At 36.5% G+C, this 14,244-nt stretch overlaps 2 protein-coding genes across 3 annotated transcripts in view; one reads left to right on the plus strand and one right to left on the minus strand.

The window, feature by feature from the left end:
* LOC113048756 (E3 ubiquitin-protein ligase znrf3-like) overlaps positions 1-6,341 on the plus strand; it is a 28,385-nt gene extending 22,044 nt beyond the window's left edge. Inside the window, exons 5-8 of the mRNA XM_026210585.1 lie at positions 1,100-1,207; positions 1,378-1,545; positions 3,001-3,103; positions 3,183-6,341. Coding sequence (XP_026066370.1) covers positions 1,100-1,207; positions 1,378-1,545; positions 3,001-3,103; positions 3,183-4,807 — 2,004 coding nt within the window. The 3' untranslated portion in view covers positions 4,808-6,341. The remainder of the gene's footprint in view (positions 1-1,099; positions 1,208-1,377; positions 1,546-3,000; positions 3,104-3,182) is intronic.
* Positions 6,342-9,540: 3,199 nt separating this feature from the next.
* LOC113048757 (kremen protein 1-like) overlaps positions 9,541-14,244 on the minus strand; it is a 61,066-nt gene continuing 56,362 nt past the window's right edge. For both annotated transcript variants that reach the window (XM_026210587.1, XM_026210586.1), the window contains exons 9-10: positions 14,111-14,195; positions 9,541-13,176 (exon numbers count right to left, since the gene is read on the minus strand). In XM_026210587.1, the coding sequence (XP_026066372.1) occupies positions 13,020-13,176; positions 14,111-14,195 (242 nt within the window). In that variant the 3' untranslated portion in view covers positions 9,541-13,019. The remainder of the gene's footprint in view (positions 13,177-14,110; positions 14,196-14,244) is intronic.

Raw genomic sequence — 14,244 nt, forward strand, 5'->3', positions numbered from 1 at the left:
TTGTTTTGCTTAAAGACAGTTACAGAGTACTAATGTTTTTGTGATTAAAAGAAATTATAGTAATGTAATATAATGTAGTTTAATAAAATGTTAAGCGTTTTTTTTACTTGCAGACAGTTATGGAGTACTAGATTTTTTTGGTGATTTTTAAAAAAATATATAATGTAATAATAAATTCATATATTTAGAATTGTTTTGCTTACAGATGGTTACAGAGTACTAATGTTTTAGTGATTTATATTTTTAAGCAGTTTTACTTACATACTTTTTTGATGTTTTTTTATATATACAATGTAATGTAAAATATAAAAAATAAATAACAGCAGTGTTTTACTTACAGATAGTTACAATTCAGTTTTTTGTCATTTGTTTTAAATAATATAAAAATATTTAAGCAGTTTTTTTTTTTACTTTCAAACCGAGTACAATTTACAGAGTACTAGATTTTTTTGTCATTTTTAAAATATATAATATAATATAATATAATATAATATAATATAATATAATATAATATAATATAATATAATATAATATAATATAATATAATATAATATAATAATAAATAAATATTTTTAGCAGTGTTTTGCTTCCAGACAGAATACTAATGTTTTTGTGATAAAAAAAGAAATATATATATAATACAATATATGTACAATATTTTTTTCAATATATAATATAAAATAATATAAACAATTTATATTTTAACCTGTTTTTTATTTGCTTACAGACAGTTACAGATTACTAATGTTTTAATAAATATTTAATATTTAAATATATAATAATATAATGATAATTTTTTATGTTTTATCTTATGATAGTGTTTTACTTAAAGACGATTACAGAGTTGGTGCAGAGGATGTATAAAACTCTCCAAAAGTTACATTTATTCACATGTATCTACATTAAAGTGCGCCCTCTACAGCAGTCATTGTCATTTTTCTAAAGTTTGTAATCTTATATTATATTATATTATATTATATTATATTATATTATATTATATTATATTATATTATATATATTTTTTGTATGTAAGGTTTCCTGCATACACTTTAACTTTTAAAATGTGCTGAAGTTTTCCTGTCGTTGTGTCCTATTGCAGCCCACAGAGTATTTTGACATGGGAATCTTCCTGGCGTTCTTTGTTGTGGTGTCTCTGGTCTGCCTCATCCTCCTCATCAAGATAAAGCTCAAGCAAAGACGCAGCCAGGTGAGGCTCCACAATGCAGGGTCTAAATGTTAACCACATTGCTTCATGCAATTCAATCCATTCGTTTCGTGTCCATGTACAATTTAAAGAAGTTTGTTGCATGCCTGACATGCCTTGTTTTGACATGCCTTGTCTCTTCCTCTATCCGTAATCGTTTCCTCACCTGTCAGAGCTCCATGAACCGGATGGCCATTCAGGCTCTGGAGAAGATGGAAACACGCAAGTTCAAGGCTAAGGTCAAGGGTCAGCGTGAGGTCAGCTGCAGAGCTTCAGACTCAGTGAGCAGTAGCTCCACACCAGACTGTGCCATATGCCTCGAGAAATACATCGATGGCGAGGTAAAGATCTTCTGAAAACATGTAGCTTTTCTTTTACAAAAGAAAAATATTTCACATTTAACCAACAATCAGTGTTTCCTCACCTTGTCAGTTCTCTAATCTATTCCGAAACCAAATGAGAGACAAAACGGGGATGCCAAGCCTCTACTACGAAGTCCTGGAAAATTAGTCATGCTTGTAGTTTATTTTGGTTGGTTTGTTTTGTAATGGACTTCTCTGAGGTTCTTGACAGTGTTGTGTTAAACATCCATGTTTTAACCTCCCTGAACTTCTTTTGTATCAAAGTATATGAAGAGTACTGCTGGTGGTGTATTTTTATTCGTCTTTGTGGTTATGATCCATGCAAAAAAAAAAGCACACAACAAAGAAGTCGAGGCATCTGGGAATCACACAGGAAGTGGCAATATAAAAGACTCAAAGGCATCAAAGAGTTTGTCTGTGCTGATGAAGAGAAACAGGGTGGAAAGGCAGAGGGAGGGGGATGAGTCATGTTCGGGGACAGAGAATGACTTCTGTGATGCTTTCCGACTGAAAGCACAGGGGATCATCTCTCGGAAGGGGTCGGAAATTGTTCAAGTTTTTCATTTTGAGATACCTTGCCTTAGTTTGAATTGTTGGGCTTATTAGTCTTATAAAAAGTATCTGGTCACAAGTCCTGTTAGCACTAGTTTAAAAACTTCTGTGATTTTTAGCATCTTTAGCACTAGCATGCTGTGTAAGGGTGGCGCCATCTACAGTTTACGTTGAATGATGTTGTTTTTAGCTATGCGAAAACCTTCCTCGTTCCAACCCGAATTAAACGCACCTTGAACGATCTTCCAGGATACTAAAAACTTGCAGGCTGTGTTGAGGCAGGTATTTATATTAAAAAAAAAATTCCCATACTTCTTGTAACCATTGTCAATAAAAAAAGAGACAGAGAAAAGAGAAAAACTCATTTTACACACTATTATGAAAGTTACAAAAGTGATTTAGTTAAGAGTAGTGAGAGACTTAAGATGAATGACAGACAGGAGGAATAATAATAAGCAGCTTCCCCTTTAAGACCGAATAACCAGATCCAGAATACTAGCTGTTTACTTTCACTTAAGACCTAAATGACTGTGTTTACAAGGATACTTGCGAAGACCGGTATTTTCATACATATAAGTATGTGTATTTAACCATTCAAGGTCAATGAAGCAACAAAACAACTTGCATGCTTTACAAGCAGTGGATTCATTCAGAAACAGTGCACATATATCGCTGTTGTCTGCATTTAAATGGTTTAACATCACTTGTTTTTAAAACACAATGCTTAAAAGTGTGTGCAAACGATACATTTTCATGACCACAGTGCATAGCAGTGTAACTTGAGTACGTAACCTCAATCGAGACGATAGTCTAAAGTCTATCAAAAACTTATGTTAAGACAGATGGGTTGACCTCTCAATCCTTTTCATTTCATTCCTTCAGGAGTTGAGAGTGATCCCTTGTGCTCACCGATTCCACAAGAAATGTGTGGACCCTTGGCTACTTCAGCACCACACTTGTCCACACTGCAGGCACAACATTATTGGTAAGCATAAGATGCCGGTCCAAATGTTTGGTCTGGAATCAGTTCATTTCTGACCTCTGACCTTTTTCTTTCCACCCAGAACAAAAAAAGGGAAACCCAGGCGCTGTTTGTCTTGATCCGGGAAACCCAGTCCACAGCCGCCAGCAGAGAGTCGTCCTCCCTGTTCATTATCCGGGAAGGGTCCAGAGAGCTGGACAAGTGACGGCCTTCCCTACTCGGACCAGCATTGACCCCCATGGAAACCCCATCACTGTTCTAACAGTGGACCAACACCCTGAGCAAGGCATCTATCCTCCACAATCTTCCTTTATACGGGGCTACCCTGCCCTCCACTTGGAGCACACGCTAAACCCGCACCATTGCGGCCTGGAGCACCACGCTTATCCGCAAAGCCATACTTTCAAACGCCCCAAATTCCACGGACGCAATTTTTCTCGTGCAGCCTGCTATTCCCAATACGAGACCATGTACCAGCACTACTATTATCAGGGCTTGACCTTTCCGCAAGCTGATGGTCAGCAAGGTAACGGCCTCCACAAAGGTCACGGTCGACCCTTCCAGCACGGACTTTTGTATCCTACTGTGGTGCACATGGCAGCGGCTTCCTCTTCCCGACTGGGTGACTCCGGAAGCTCCTCGGGACTTAGTTGTTATCACGGGCATCGCTCTGTGTGTAGCGGTTACCTTGCGGACTGTCCCGGAAGCGACAGCAGTAGCAGCTCGGGTCAGTGCCACTGCTCCTCCAGCGACTCCATGTTGGATTGCACGGAAGTCAGCAACCAGGGAGTGTATGGGAGTTGCTCGACCTTCCGGAGTTCGCTAAGCAGCGATTACGATCCTTATGTGTACCGCAGTAAGAGTCCGTGTCGGGGTTCGGCCGGGGAGGCTGGGACGGCGTTTGCTGCCACCCCTCAAACCGATGATACTTTGGCCCCGGTATCAACTATGAAGGACTGCTTGCAGCCTCCGACTGGAGAGTGTTACAGTTCTGGAGATCAGTTGTCCAGCTGCAGCCTGGAGCCCAACTGTAGTAGCCACTCTTCGGTGGAAACCAGGGAACTTACTAGCACTACCTCAGCTGGGCCCTTAGAGGGCGCTCTGTTAGAAAGGAGCCACAGCTCTATGAAGCCTTGTGGAGAGCAAGGGGTAGCTTGCAACTGCTGTTTTGAGGTACCCCAATTAAACTTAGAGTGTAAAGGCAAGCAAGCAGATGACCGGGGACACTGCAGGTGGACCACGGAGTCTTCCCCACCAAACTTTTACAGCGTTAACACTGAGCAGCTACCGTCTCCGGATCACATTACTTACGACGGGCTGCCATGCTGCTTCTACACAGAGATGACTGTGCACAGAGGAAGCGCTAGTCATTACGCTGAAGATTGTTCGGTTAATGTACAGTACGCCCTGACGGACAGTGACGGCTGCATGGGACAGGGCTGCTGCGAGTTAGCGCAGCGGATACCCATAATTCCTGAGGATACAGACTGTGAATTAGGCTTGGGTCCAGAACCACAAACAAGTTTGCTCCCTCCTAGACTTCCTGTAGAGAGGGAGGAGAGAACTTCTGAGGAGCACTTGTTTTTCACCTCAGGACAATGTAGAGGTCAAGTTGAGGAGGCAAGAGCACTGTTTTCCTCGCAGTGTACCGGCGCGTCTGAAACACAAGGGGGCAGCAAAGCGTCCTTTGACGGATCAGGGCTATGATAGGAAGCCCTAACACAACACAAGCTCTTGAAAATCAATAAATGTTTAACAGTTTTTATTTTGTTCATTCCTGTGGCCTTCAGAATCTGTCACATCAACTCATTATTTATAGAAGGCGAAAGCACAAAGCTATATCTTCCTCATGCAGCACAAACTCAGAAATGTGAGTCATATGGATCATCATGATATTATGCTTAATTCTCGCCTGGATTAAGACCAGGGGAAATGTCTGTAAATGTATACGACTAACTTTTACATTATGACAATTTAGATTATGGCGGAGTTCCATGGTATTAGCTACAATGGTTTGAATGATCCTTGTACACATATTTCATTCAGAATTGCATGCATGTGTGCAGCACGAAGTCAAACAGCATGTACGTACATCTCAGTCGACTAAAGGATTTAATTTAGAGATATTAAAACCAAAATGGTACACTGCATCTTGAGGGAGTACACAACAGGTGCTGAGGTAACTTCTCTGAAAACATAACTAGGAATATGTTCGCCTCCCTCTTTCTCATCACTTCTCAGGGCCTTAATCGTGTACAGAAACAGACCAATACAGAAGCTTTTTATTTAATTTTTATATTCCTAATCAATGGAGACTACTGAGATACTATATATATATCACACCAAAGTTTAGTTTGTCTCCAGGGTTCAGTCAAAACACCACTGGTAGAATTAGAACCTGTCTACTTTAGGGTTAGAAGTATAGGATGTCTAATATTTGACCCCTAATATTTACATTACAATTTTTTTTATTAAAGCTAACAGTTTGTAAGAAAGACGCCAAAGTATAATGGTTTAAAGAGATTGGAATGCAGTGGTATATATATATCAAAAATCGCATAATTACCTTTAATAACTACACATTGCACTCATGCTTTTACACATGCATCATCATATCATCATGCCTTTCTGTTTTTACAGAGTATTTTATACTGTTTCTATGAAATGTACCCATGCAGCTTACACAGGCGGTCATTTTAAAATAACTATTTATACATAGACTAAACAAGAATCTACTTTTGCTTTGCATAGAGATATGTATCGCAAATAAACAATTTTTGAATTTTTGAATTTTTTTTCTGGGTACTTGAGTCACTATTTAATATTTCGTATTGTTTGTAGCACTTAAGATTGTATAAAAGAAAATGTGTACAAAAAGTAATATTTTTTAAAGATATAATTATTTTCTCCAGTATCGTTTTACAAATGTTAAAGGTTAGAGCTTGATCCGTGTATATTTCTGTATCTGTATAGCATCACATTTCATAAATGGAAATATGTTCTCTGAATATTTATTGACTAATATATTTATCTTCAAGCCATGTCTTATGTTCAGAGTGTCTGTGAGGTTGGTGGTGTTGTTTTTTGAGAGAACTATGAGACTTTGTAAATACATGGTAATTGCACACAAGACGATTAAATATTCTCTGACCAAAAACTGATTTTAACTTTTTAGTAGTTTGTAACAAAGTGTACAAAGACCTTAAAAGATATATGGTTTTATTAAAGTAAAAACACATTTGACAGTTTCATTTTCTCCCACACAGGGATGTTTTTCATGTTATGAACCAATTGCAAATGTGTGTGGATCTACTTTGGTAGAAATCTGACACCGATTCAGACCACAGCAAGAATTCAGAGCATTCATTACTAAACTTACATTTTGTAATGCGATCAAAGAACATAATATATTTACTCTTTTACAAGGTCAGCATGTGCTTCCAACAGACCCAAAACACATTGTCCAGCTTGTACAAATAAAAAACTGCTCGCATTTCATCAGCCTTTAAAATTAAGCCATTTTCAACAGCTCAATTAAAACCACAACACTTTAAAGAACATTTTAATGTCTGCCAGAGAGAGAAAGTGTTTCCATTCCCAACAAAATCACATGGATAAAGGACTTCTCATCCTAAGACCCCAGTGACTGGTCAAACGGTGGTCATTTTAACGTCCTCCACTTATTGTTTGTTGAACAACTCTTTCTTATCAGAGTTCATTCGGAGAGAAGGCATCACTCGCTGTAAGCTGACACATGCTGAGCTTGAATCTTGAATTAACAGCAACGATTTGTCCGGTCAGGTTACATACGTCATTAAAAAAGTGACGTCAACTCAGGTGGACACCACCAGCTGAGATCACATGACTTATTATAGGCGCAAAATTCGCCCAGGCTGCAACAAGGGCTCCTCTTTTTTTCTCTGCCGTACGAGACCAATGTTTTGCTGATTTTTTTGTTGACTTTTCAAAATATTGTGGAAAGCAAATCACTGTATAATTTTATTTACATCCGCATCCATTGTATTTCGTGCTGTTTTACTTCCTTTTCCGGGTCAGAACGTCTACGTTTGGTAGTTTAAGTAGTGTATAGTGTAAATGCAAAAATCAGATACGGGACACTTTTAAAAGATGATGTAAGCGGGTCGTCAAAAAAAATTGGATATAGTCAGAAAATTGGATTTGGGCATCAAGACCTGCAGTTAGTGAAACAGTCTTACAGGTTCTTAAATTGCAAGAGCACGGTTTTATTTTAGACGAAATGAAGATGCAAACTTTGCATTGAATGCATGAGATGTCTGAAGTTAATTTGTTACCTGGTCTGGGAACTTTCGGATGCCCTCCACCAAATACTGATATGATTTCTAGTCTCCTGCAATCACTTCACCCAACACAGGGATCATCTGAAAACTATATGCATCATACAGCCTGACCGAAAAAAAAATAAAAAATAAAAAAATACATACTGTACCATACACTGTATATCTCCTCTCTAAAATAAGTGATATTATATATATATATTATTATATTGAGAGTTATTATACAAAATATGCAAAAATATATATATATATATATTTTTTTTTTGCAATAAATAAAATAAAAAGTGTATTTACCAAAAAAAAATAAAAAAATTGTGCCTTGCAATTTAACAGTGAACAAGTCCATGTTGAGAGACTGTAAAATGTCCTGTGTAGGGTTATCATAGTTAACTAAAACCATTAAACATTTTTGTTACTTGTACTAAATGTTGACTGAAATACAATGTTAAAAAAGTATTTTCATACATTTTAATCTACAAAAACAACAGTAAAATAATAATTAAAAAAATTACAAAAAACTTAACTACGATGAAAACTGAAAATATTCAAATAAAACCTATAATATTATCTAACACTGGTTTAATGACCTTGCATCAGAGAAGAGGGTTGGTCACTTTGGTGAATACAGTCATCATCTCAAACTAGAAAATAATAATCATAATCATAACAAGCTTACAGTGACAGGATGATCAAAGACTTCAAACACATCACTCTTTAAATATATTAATGAAAAAAAAAAAACTGTATGGGTCAAAATTATTGATTTTTCTTTTATGCAAAAAATCATTAGGATATTAAGTAAAGACCATGTTCCATGAAGATATTTAACTAATTTCCTACTGTAAATATATAAACCTAATTTTTGATTATTAATATGCATTGCTAAGAACTACATTTGAACAACTTTATAGATGATTTTCTCAATATTTACAATTTGTTTTTACACTCTCCGATTCCAGATTTTCAAAAACTTGCATCTCGGCCAAATATTGTCCTACTAACAAACCACACATCAATGGAGAGATGATTTATTCAGATTTCAGATGATGCATAAATCTCAGTTTTGATAAAATGACACTTATGATTGTTTATAATATACTTTATATCTTGGAACATAATCTTTACTTAATATCCTAATGATTTTTGGCATAAAATAAAAATTTATCATTTTGACCCATACAATGCATTTTTGGCTATTGCTACAAATATACAACAATAGTGAAAGTTTTTTCTGTGGGGATGGGATTGTTCACTGTAGGATTATAATACAAATCATGAAAAAATTATAAAAATTTGGACACACCTTCTCCTTCAAAGAGTTTTCTTGACTATGAGAATTGTAGAGTCACACTGAAGGCATCAAGGGCTATTTGAGCAAGAAGGAGAGTGATGATGACCTGGCCTCCACAGTCACCGGACCTGAACCCAATCCAGATGGTTTAGGGGTGAGCTGGACCACAGACAGAAGGCAAAAGGGCCAACAAGTGCTAAGCATCTCTCGTGTGTTGTGAGATTACATAACTGAATTCAATGATGAACTGCCTTTAACTATCATTTTGCATTATTGAGACACTGTTTTCCAAATGAATGTTGTTCAGTGCTTTGGCGCAATTTATTTTGTTTAAAGCACTATATAAATAAAGGTGATTGATTGATTGATTGTGTCCAAAGTTTTGGTCTGTACTGTATTTAATTATGTAGATATACAAAATTGTCACAGAAATAAAGAAGTGGAAAAACTACAGACATAAATTGTTTTAATGTTTTATTTTTATTATTATGTCAGAAATGTTTTTTAGACAAAGCGATTAATTTGCTGCATTTTTTTCTTTTTTCTTTTTACTATTTCTCCTTTTTTTTTTTTTTTTTTTTTTTTTACTGAGGCTGCTTGAAATATCATATCATCTGGCCATCAGCAATTAATTTGTTAATACACTTCCTACCTTTAGTGTCCTGCAGAAGAGAAACTTAACTGTGTTAAGTGATCCCCTCCAGTAGAGGGCACTGTTGGATTCATATTCATAAACTGACAAAACGCCACAAATGTAGTACAATTAGTTCTGAGTGCATTATTTATAACCTACAGATCAGTAACAAACCTCACTGATAAATGTTTTTTTTTTCTTCTGATGCACATTTGTGTGCAATATACTATGCCCACCTCACATACCACAAACATCTGCACACACACACACACACACACACAGGGGAAATGGCTTACACATGGGGCCTGTAATACAAGCTTTGTTTGTGCATCAACTCTGCGTCTGCTATTCATTTGATCAGATAAGCATTTGAGCAGCGCAGAAAACATCAGAGCTGAATTTCTTCCTCCCTTCACTTTTCTTCCTCTTCTGCAGATGTTTAGTGTTTTGTAGTTCTGTCTAGTTTTCCAATGCATGCGTGTTTGCATATTTCCCTTTTTGTCATGTCTTTCAACAGAATGCAGTGGTTGTGTGTGCAACTTTGGTCATCGTGCAAGCGAATGTCGGAGTGTCCTGAAGTATCTAATTTGCATTGTAAATTCCCTCTCTGCTCTATGTAAATGACCGCATGTCATTATTAATAAAAAAGGGCATTAGTGACATCACACACTCTGTGCACAGAGCAAACACGCGCCAGGCGTAAGAAACATGCATATTTATTTTTGCACTCAGGACACATTAAATAAAAACTACAAAGGTACTTACTTATACAAAAGATAGATTATATCCCATTTTACATCCAAAATAACAATAATTTATGGCATAAATTAAAATTCTCACTATTTTATTTACAATCAAATGAAAACAACATCTTCTTGTATAATCCCCGGAAGCACTCTTTCCCCAAAACTGGAGGGATTCCTATCTTGGTTTCTCGGATGGAAAGCCCACTAACATTGCGATAGACCACACAACGATATTACACTTTTTTTTTTTTTTTTTTTACTGGTATAAGTGCTTTGCGATCTAAATGGACGTCAGGTTTCTGTATTATTCACCAGCCTTTCCAGACGAATATGACCTTGCTAGATTTAACCTGTCACTTTGTGTTTATTATACTCTCTTTCTGTGACCGGTGACACTTTAGTATGCATGGGCAGCTAAGGGTCTGACGAAGTATGCAATAATGAACAGACTGCAGACCAAAATACAGCATTGGATTGAGGAAAAACAGATCTTTAAAGCTTGCATTGGATGGGCGGCTTGTGTTATAAAGTTATACAGTTTACTGATTTTCAAAAAGATGCAATCTGAGATATAAAAAATGCTTTTGGTTGTGCATAAAACATCACACAGGATAAGTACTTCAGTAATAAAGTGCATAATGTAGTGAGTGTTAAATCGTTTTTTGACAGTGAGTGTGGCATTTCCCACAAGCATGGCATGATCCCCTGGCCTTTTACAATATTACTAAAACTTACATGAAGTCCTGCACAGAACTAAATAGAAAACTGTTGACCTGTGAATGATGGCTGTGCAAGTGCTGTGAACCGCAAGACACGTGTCGTGACACTCAACAGATAATAATGATAATTCTGTCATCATTTACTCACTTTTATAGCTACAATGGGCCTCATTCATGAAACATTCATTAATATCAGTGTAAATTCAGAGTAATCTGCTAGTAAAATTTACATTCCCATAAACTCTCCTCTGAATTCAGAAATGCACTGTAAACCTCAGATCAATAGTATAACGTGTGTCAATTAGTGAAGGTGGAAACAAAGCTTCAAAACTTTGAATCGATTGAATCAAATGCTTCATAAAATGATTCACTTTGTGTCTGGTGACTCCTGATCAAGAAGGTGCACATGTAACAAAACCTCTGCTCAAACATGTAAAAAAGCATTTTACAGACCAGAAATTAAATCTGTATAATACTTTTTTTATCTTATTAATTTTTTTTAAGGAAAGCTTGGTTAAATTATAACTACAATTAAATAAAAGTAGTTTTACTGCATCAATGATGCCTTGTAATGCACTGTACAATCTCATGAATACGCTAATACATTATGAGACTTTTCAATTATTTTTTACACTATGCATTTAAAATTATGTTCTGATTATTTATGCCACATTATGAATAATTATAATGCATTATACTCTTTAATACCCCTTTAAAATGCATTATACATAAAGTCTTTCAATAAAGTGTAACTAGAAACCTATCAGTGAACCAATGACGTTTTGAAACATGTTTAATTTTTAATTGAATAAATGTTACTTTTTATAATTTACAAGTTATTCGGCGTCTTCAGCTTGTGGACAAACACTACTGGTTCTCAGACTAATAAATCAATAATAAAGTGGAAACTAATGTTAGCTTTTTATGCATGATTGGGAACGGGGTTTTCATACTAATTAATATTTTGAAAATACAAACACTTTTAGGAGTGGTTTTATGAACAATATAAACACACACACACACAAAAAAAAATATTCCATGAATGAGGCACAGTGTTCTTTTCTTGGATAAACTACATTTTTCGAAATATCTTATTTTGCGTTCCAAAGGTTTGTAACGACACGAAGGCGAGTAAATGCTGACAAAATTGGGCTAACTATCCTTTTTCACCAGTTTAGGAAGCGTCCTCAATCCTCGCAGTGATCCGCGTGGTTTCTGCCGGCTGGAAAAGTGCTTCAGTTGTGGCGAAGAGGGAGAAAGAGCAAATTGTTTTGGAAGAATTTCACCACTGCCTTCATTGGAGAGTGAAATGAAAGGGGATGACGTTCGATTGTTCCCACACAGAATGACACAACATTCATCACAATGCTTCCCTTGCTCAAGTCCAAAACCTGACAGGAATAATATGCCCAATGACACCCACAGGACGACATTTATCCAGAGAATCCCCAAGAAGAAAAAAATCACATCTTTAGTGCTTATTCTCTTATTAATGCTTGTTAACATCATCGAGGCATTGTGACAGCATTGAAGACAGACAAAAGAGTTTAGTTTTTTAGTCCTTAAGGCACTTAAAAGGGAACGCAGAAAGATCAAAACCCTACACAAACGACGAGAGACGAAAACGAGGTCCACAGAGATGTTTTGAACATCGTCCAACTTTAGCGATTTCAAGCTTTGGTTCTCTGCCCTCCGCCTCTTTCTCCTCTTTCTCTCTCGTTTTTTCTTGTTGAGCCCGAATTGCTCTGGACATGATTGTGACATCAATCCTCCGCCAGTTCAGCCAGCTCTCTTACATCTGAAGAAAGGAGTTCTGTGTTCCTCAACAACAGGTGACCTACATTAGCGGTTAAAAAGTGAATGGTATCTCTCCTCCGCAGGGGCTGGCTGGGTACCGTGGTGTTATTTTGGTTTAGTCTTTCAGTGCGCTCCAATCGGCTTCTGTGAAAGCATCTAGAGAAACATCTTTCCATTTTACAGCAATGGAAACTTGTTCGTTTTGGTAGCATCCTGGCGCTCTTTTGCTTATTAAAATCGCTCGGTGATTATATGCACCTGTCACATGAGTTGTGATTGGTTAAGATGTTTCTTCCCAACAACTGATCGGCACCTGTAAGCTAGGACACATTAGGACATGGATGGGATCCAGCATTGGGTACAGTGTGTGCATCCTGTAGAGACTAAAGCAGCTGTAGAGGTCAGAGGCGGTGAGGTTAGTTCCCCACGAGAGGGCTGAGGTCTCCATGGTGGTTCTTGAGCTTCTTCTTAAACAGAGAGATGGTGGAAGGTCTGTAGAAGATGATCCAGGGTTCAGATGTTGTGCTCTGTGTGCACGCATCTGACCCGCTGATTGACGGGATGGACGGGGATCTGAGAGGAAAGACAGATACAAAAAGCAGATAAGGACCGAGAGTGGAGAAGCTTTTGTGCATGCTACAATACGCCCGGTAAAAACAAATGACATGCAAAATGTCCATTTACAGTAAAATAGATGCTATAATAATCTGCCAACGGCTTACAGATAAAGTAACAAACCAAAGCGTGACTGAAATAAAACATCCTACCCCTGCTGAAAAAAAAAAAAAACTGGTAACACTTTAGAATAAGGTTCCATTAGTTAATGTTAGTTATTGTATTAATTAACATGAACAAACAATGAATAATACATTTATTACTGTATTTATTCATCTTCTTTAATGTTAGTTAATGAAAATACAGTTATTCATTGTTAGTTCATGGTAATTCACAGTGCATTAACTAATGTTAACAAGCACAACTTTTGATTTAAATAATGCATTAGTAAATGTTGAAATTAACATGAACTAAGACGTATAAATGCTGTAGAAAGATTGTTCTTGCTTAGTTCATGTTAACGAAAGTAGTTAACTAACATTAACTAATGGAACCTTATTCTAAAGTGTTACCAAAAAACTATAGAAACCATCGCAGAAAATTTGAATGGTTTCCACTACAAATACGACTATTACGCACATTACAAACAATCAACTTTTAACCATTAAAACCATTAAAATGGTTTCCTGTAGTACATTTTAGGACATATTCCATTAGGTCTCAGTGGTTTTTACAAGTCACCAATAAAAGGTGAAAAATTACCAGTAGAGACCAAACAAGGGCCATTATAACCCAAAAAAATCATTAGAAATTATGATTTTAGCGGGGATGTTGAAGACGAACATTGACTAAATCAATCAGCATTATCATAATTCTTCATCTGAAGTTTTATATTAGCATCTCAAACTGAAGGAAAAAAAACATTCATGTCAATGTATGTAACGATACTTACTTTACAGTAAGATGCAGGAGCAGCTTAGCCACCATGGCTATGACTGTTAGCGTTAGCAGAGCAGCTAATGCGTAGACGGTCCACACTGTGAAACACAACATGTTTATTAGTGACAGTAAAGCTAACGCAGCCTT

Source organism: Carassius auratus, chromosome 30, assembly GCF_003368295.1.
Source record: "Carassius auratus strain Wakin chromosome 30, ASM336829v1, whole genome shotgun sequence".
Classification (NCBI taxonomy): domain Eukaryota; kingdom Metazoa; phylum Chordata; class Actinopteri; order Cypriniformes; family Cyprinidae; genus Carassius; species Carassius auratus.